General features: G+C 40.3%; 1 protein-coding gene across 1 annotated transcript; it reads right to left on the bottom strand.

The window, feature by feature from the left end:
- Positions 1-909: 909 nt before the first annotated feature.
- Positions 910-4,091, bottom strand: LOC100600348 (UDP-glucuronosyltransferase 1-7). Its single transcript, XM_030802315.1, is given in 5 exon segments — positions 910-936; positions 2,899-3,157; positions 3,499-3,845; positions 3,847-3,917; positions 3,920-4,091. Coding segments are annotated over 5 exon segments (876 nt in total).
- Positions 4,092-4,701: the final 610 nt, after the last annotated feature.

Genomic DNA, 4,701 nt, shown 5'->3' with positions numbered 1-4,701 from the left:
TGTAATTCCCCTGGATAGACTCAATGAGTTTTTGCTACTGGAGACCTTCAGGAAAATCCCCTATATAGGATCTGAGACACTGCATGCAGACACATGTGTCCATGCACACACACAAACATACATGCACATACACAGGCACAGATGCACACTCCTTTAAGTGACGCTTCCTTCTCATCAAACACTTCAGACTATGACTCCTGTTGTCCAGCAAGATACAATGAATTGTATGCTTTTCCAAGACACAGCCTGCCCTTCTAAAATAAGGGAAGAGAAATCCAGTGTCCATAGGTCTTTCAATGACAATTCACTTTTGTAGGTATGTTGTATCCAAAGCTCTTTGTCAAAGGGCACTCTTTGATATCTGAATTCCTCTTTGAGAATTTTCCTTCCTTTATTCTTAAATTTGTAAAGATACATATAAATATATAATTTTCCACATCTATAAAACCTCTTATACATACTTATTCTTTAATACATACATAAAACAATATATTTTTAGACACATAAAACCATAAATCTATAAAATGATAAGTGGTTAATATGTTTCCTGTTTTATAAATATATCTTTATATGATAGGTGATATAAAATCACACATAGCTTTCTGTATCTCAAAAGCCCTCTGGGTGACCCTGTGAGCCACAAGGAACTCAGTGTGGGTTCAGGAAGTGGCAGGATCCCACAACTGGGTAGAGGGTGAGGCTGCAGGTAACACCTGGGTGGTGCTTGGTGCTGTAACTGAAGGAGGGTAAAGGGGAGAGAAGCACTTTGAAAAGCCTAGCCTCATAGAGGCTTGCATCTCCTCGCCTGTTCTTGCCAGGAGCTGAAAGCCTTGTCTCACTTGAAAGGCCTAAAACTGTAGTCTTCCTGTTTTTTACATTATTTCACTTTCCCATGAGTTGGCTGAAAAGTCAATCTTTTACCAAACAGCTGCCAATCTGTGAGAGATACAACTGTGTTACAGAGTCTACTGAACCTTGTAAGAAGCCAGAACATAGTCAAAATTGCATGGTCCATTGCTAAAATAGTAATAGATGAGGGATCATCAAACAATTCATGAAAATTCATATTATGAAAAACTTATGCATGGATTTCAAATTTCTTTGCACCAAACAAACTTTTACTAACTTGTTAAAACATGTCTGAAAAGGATCTAGTTTGAGGCACTAAGAAGGATAAGGCATCAGTTGGAAAAAAGCCCCCATCAAAACAACATGAATTCTGCACCAATTGAAGCAACAGCATAAAATTGATGCTGAGATATGAGTGGAAGAATGGTGAAATCATTGATGCTTTATAAAAAAGTTAATGGGGAAAATGGTCCAAAGAAATCTGCAGTTTACAAATGAGTAATTCCTTTTAAGAAGGGACAGGACAAGGTTGCAAATAAAGCCTACACCAGAAGACCATCCATATCAATTTGCAAGGAAACAATTAATCTTGCTCATGCTCTAACTGAAGAAGACTGACAATTAACAGCAGAAACAATAGCCAACACAATAGATTTCTCAAACAGGACAGTTTACACAATTCTGACAAAAATTTCAGTTGAACAAATTTTCCACTTGATGGGTGCCAAAACCATTGCAGCCAGATCAGCTGCAGACAAGAACAGACCCTTCTGTGGAAATTATAAACAAGTGGGATCAAGACCTTGGCCAGGCGTGGTGGCTCACACCTGTAATCCCAGCACTTTGGGATGCCGTGGCAGGCAGACCACCTGAGGTCAGGAGTTTGAGACTAGCCTGACCAACATAGAGAAACCCTGTCTCTACTAAAAACACAAAATTAGCCGGGTGTGGTGGCATGTGCCTGTAATCCCAGCTGCTCAGGAGGCTGAGGCAGGAGAATCACTTGAACCCAGGAGGCGGAGGTTGCGGTGAGCCGAGATCACACCATCGCACTCCAGCCTGGACAACAAGAGTGAAATTCTGTCTCAAAAAAAAAAAAAAAAAAAAAAAACCTTGAAGTATCTCTTCAAAGATTGTAACAGAAGATGAAACATAAATTTACCAGTATGATACTGAAGACAAAACACAATCAAAGCAATGGCTACCAAGAGATGAAAGCGATCCAGTCAAATCAAAAGCAGACTGGACGAGAACAAACATCATGGTAACAGTTTTTTGGGTGGCTAAAGGCATTCTGCTTTATACTTTCTTCAGAGTCAAAGAAAGATAACATCTGCTTATCATTGCTGTTTTGAAGAAGTTAGCCAAATCTTTAGCAGAAAAACACCTGGGAAAGTTTGTGTCTGTGTTGCATCCAAAGTAAAGACTTTTATCCAATTATTAAAAGAACATGTCAAATCTGTGAAGATGTCTCTGGTTTACTGGCAAGTAAAAACGCATAGTAAAGAACAACATGTCCAGTCTGACAGTTGATTTGATTTTCATAAAATAAGTGTAAATATTTACATATATGCTTATATATAATTTCAACAAATGGAAACAGATGCATACAAAACTGCAAAGAACATTTTACTGCAGCAGGTAGTAGAGGTTAGCTAAAAATGAAATTTTCATTTCTTACTGTGCTTTTAAATATTTTTCCAAAAATACTAAAGAAGTCATAATTGCTTGGAAGGCTTAGATGGGAGGATCACTTCAGCCCAGGAGTTTGAGTCCAGCCAGGGCACCATAGCAATACTCTGTTTCAAAATTTAAAAAATGTAGTGGAAATTATGAACAATTAACCAATTGTATACACATACCTACTAACGAGGCCATTATATAAAAGGTGCTAACCAACAAGCATATGGATGGCACAAAATAATTTTTTACACAGAAAATAAATTTTAGATGCAACAAACACAAATGTCGAATCCCAGTTCAGTAAGGAATCTTTTTAAATATTCAAAGCCAGAATACTTTTAATATGCTAAAGGAGCAATGACTTACCATAGGCAATGGCTTTCCCTGATTGCAGTTGATACCACCAGTGAAGATCATATTGGGCATCACAGGTTTGGGATACTCCAAAACAAAGTCCATTCACAACAACCAAATTGATGTGTGACTGTAGAGATCATATGCCATGACAGGTGTTTGGAGAATTTCAGAGGCTATGTTTAAGGCATTTTTGAAAAAATATGGGCAAAATAAACACTCCTCTAAGTAGAAAATGTGGTTCCATGGTCTCTCCTTAAAGGTCATGGCAACCAGGCCGGGCGCAGTGGCTCACGTCTGTAATTCCAGCACTTTGGGAGGCCGAGGCAGGCGGATCACGATATCAGGAGATAGAGACCATCCTGGCTAACATGGTGAAACCCCGTCTCTACTAAAAATACAAAAAAAAATTAGCCAGGCGTGGTGGCGGGCACCTGTAGTCCCAGCTACTTGGGAGGCTAAGGCAGGAGAATGGTGTGAACCCAGGAGATGGAGTTTGCAGTGAGCCAAGATCCCACCACTACACTCCAGCCTGGGTGACAGAGCGAGACTCCGTCTCAAAAAAATAATAATAAAATAAATTAATAATAATAATAATAAAAAGTCATGGCATCCGAAAACCCTGAGACATATCTAGGGCTGTAGGAAAGAGAAGCAGGGCACTGTGCACATTCTTCAAGGTAATGACAAAGTATTCCTCTGGGGAAGACCACAGAGGGGAGGGAGAAATATTTGGCAAGAATTAAGCCACACACAGCTAAAGGATCCAGAAACACTGCATCGAAATAACTCTCCTTTAAGTATTCTACTAATTTTCAGTCATTAAACAAACTCCTGCAATGTGAAAAATTAAATTCTAAACATTTGGATGAACTCATTAATAGAGAAAATAAGCTTCGTACTTCTGCTTCCCATTGAGCATTGGCAAAAGCCATGAACTCCAGGTCCGGATCCTCCAGGGTATATGAGGTTGAATAAGTCTTCACTGTGCAATTCAGTGATCTTCCCAGTTGCCAACTCACCTCTGGCCTGACTATGACCACCTCATGCCCCCTGAGAATGAGTTTCTCCACCACCAACCGCATGGTGAACCAGTGGCTCCCATCCATGGGCACTACCAGCGGCTTCCCAGCCTTGGCAAAGCCACAGGTCAGCAGTAGACACACATATAGGGGAAGGAGGCCATTCCGCCCAGCAGAAGCCATCAGAGAACTTCAGCCCAGAGTGAGCAGCTCGGATTCTAAGCTACCGTGATACAGTAGGTGGGAGAAGTAAAGGCACAAAACCTGACCCCAATAGAGGGCATATAGTCATTTGTTCATTAAAAAAAAAAATCACAATCACTGCCAATGAATTACTCATAATAATATATGAGTAGCATTCGCTGAGATACCTACTTGTTTTCCACACACGAGTCCCTTATGTTCTTTGCCTTGGGGACAGATCATGCCCTGTGCTGCAATGGGGGTTTAGAAGCAGAATTATTCAGCAACACTTTTGGACCTTAACAATTCAGAACGATAAAAAGGAAAGTAAATTTGAATAAAGTTCATATTTTTGAAATGTGTTTCAAGGCAAAATTTCGATGTTATCCTCAGATAATCAAAAGCTCTCTGCCAAGAAAGGAACTGGCATCTCATGTGCCAAGGACAGACAGTAAGGCGTCAGCACTGACTTCCTAACTGGCAGGAAATGGGGGCTCACCTGCGTCTCTGCAATGCACAGACATTGTTGCTTCCATTTCCAAACCCTAAGAGGCCTTTGAAAGGCTGAAACAAGATTGAAAACCCCGCCTCCATGAACCCTTCCAGAGCT

The sequence above is a fragment of the Nomascus leucogenys genome, chromosome 22a (genome assembly GCF_006542625.1).
Source record: "Nomascus leucogenys isolate Asia chromosome 22a, Asia_NLE_v1, whole genome shotgun sequence".
Lineage (NCBI taxonomy): Eukaryota > Metazoa > Chordata > Mammalia > Primates > Hylobatidae > Nomascus > Nomascus leucogenys.
This window is presented reverse-complemented; position numbering and strand designations above follow the sequence as displayed.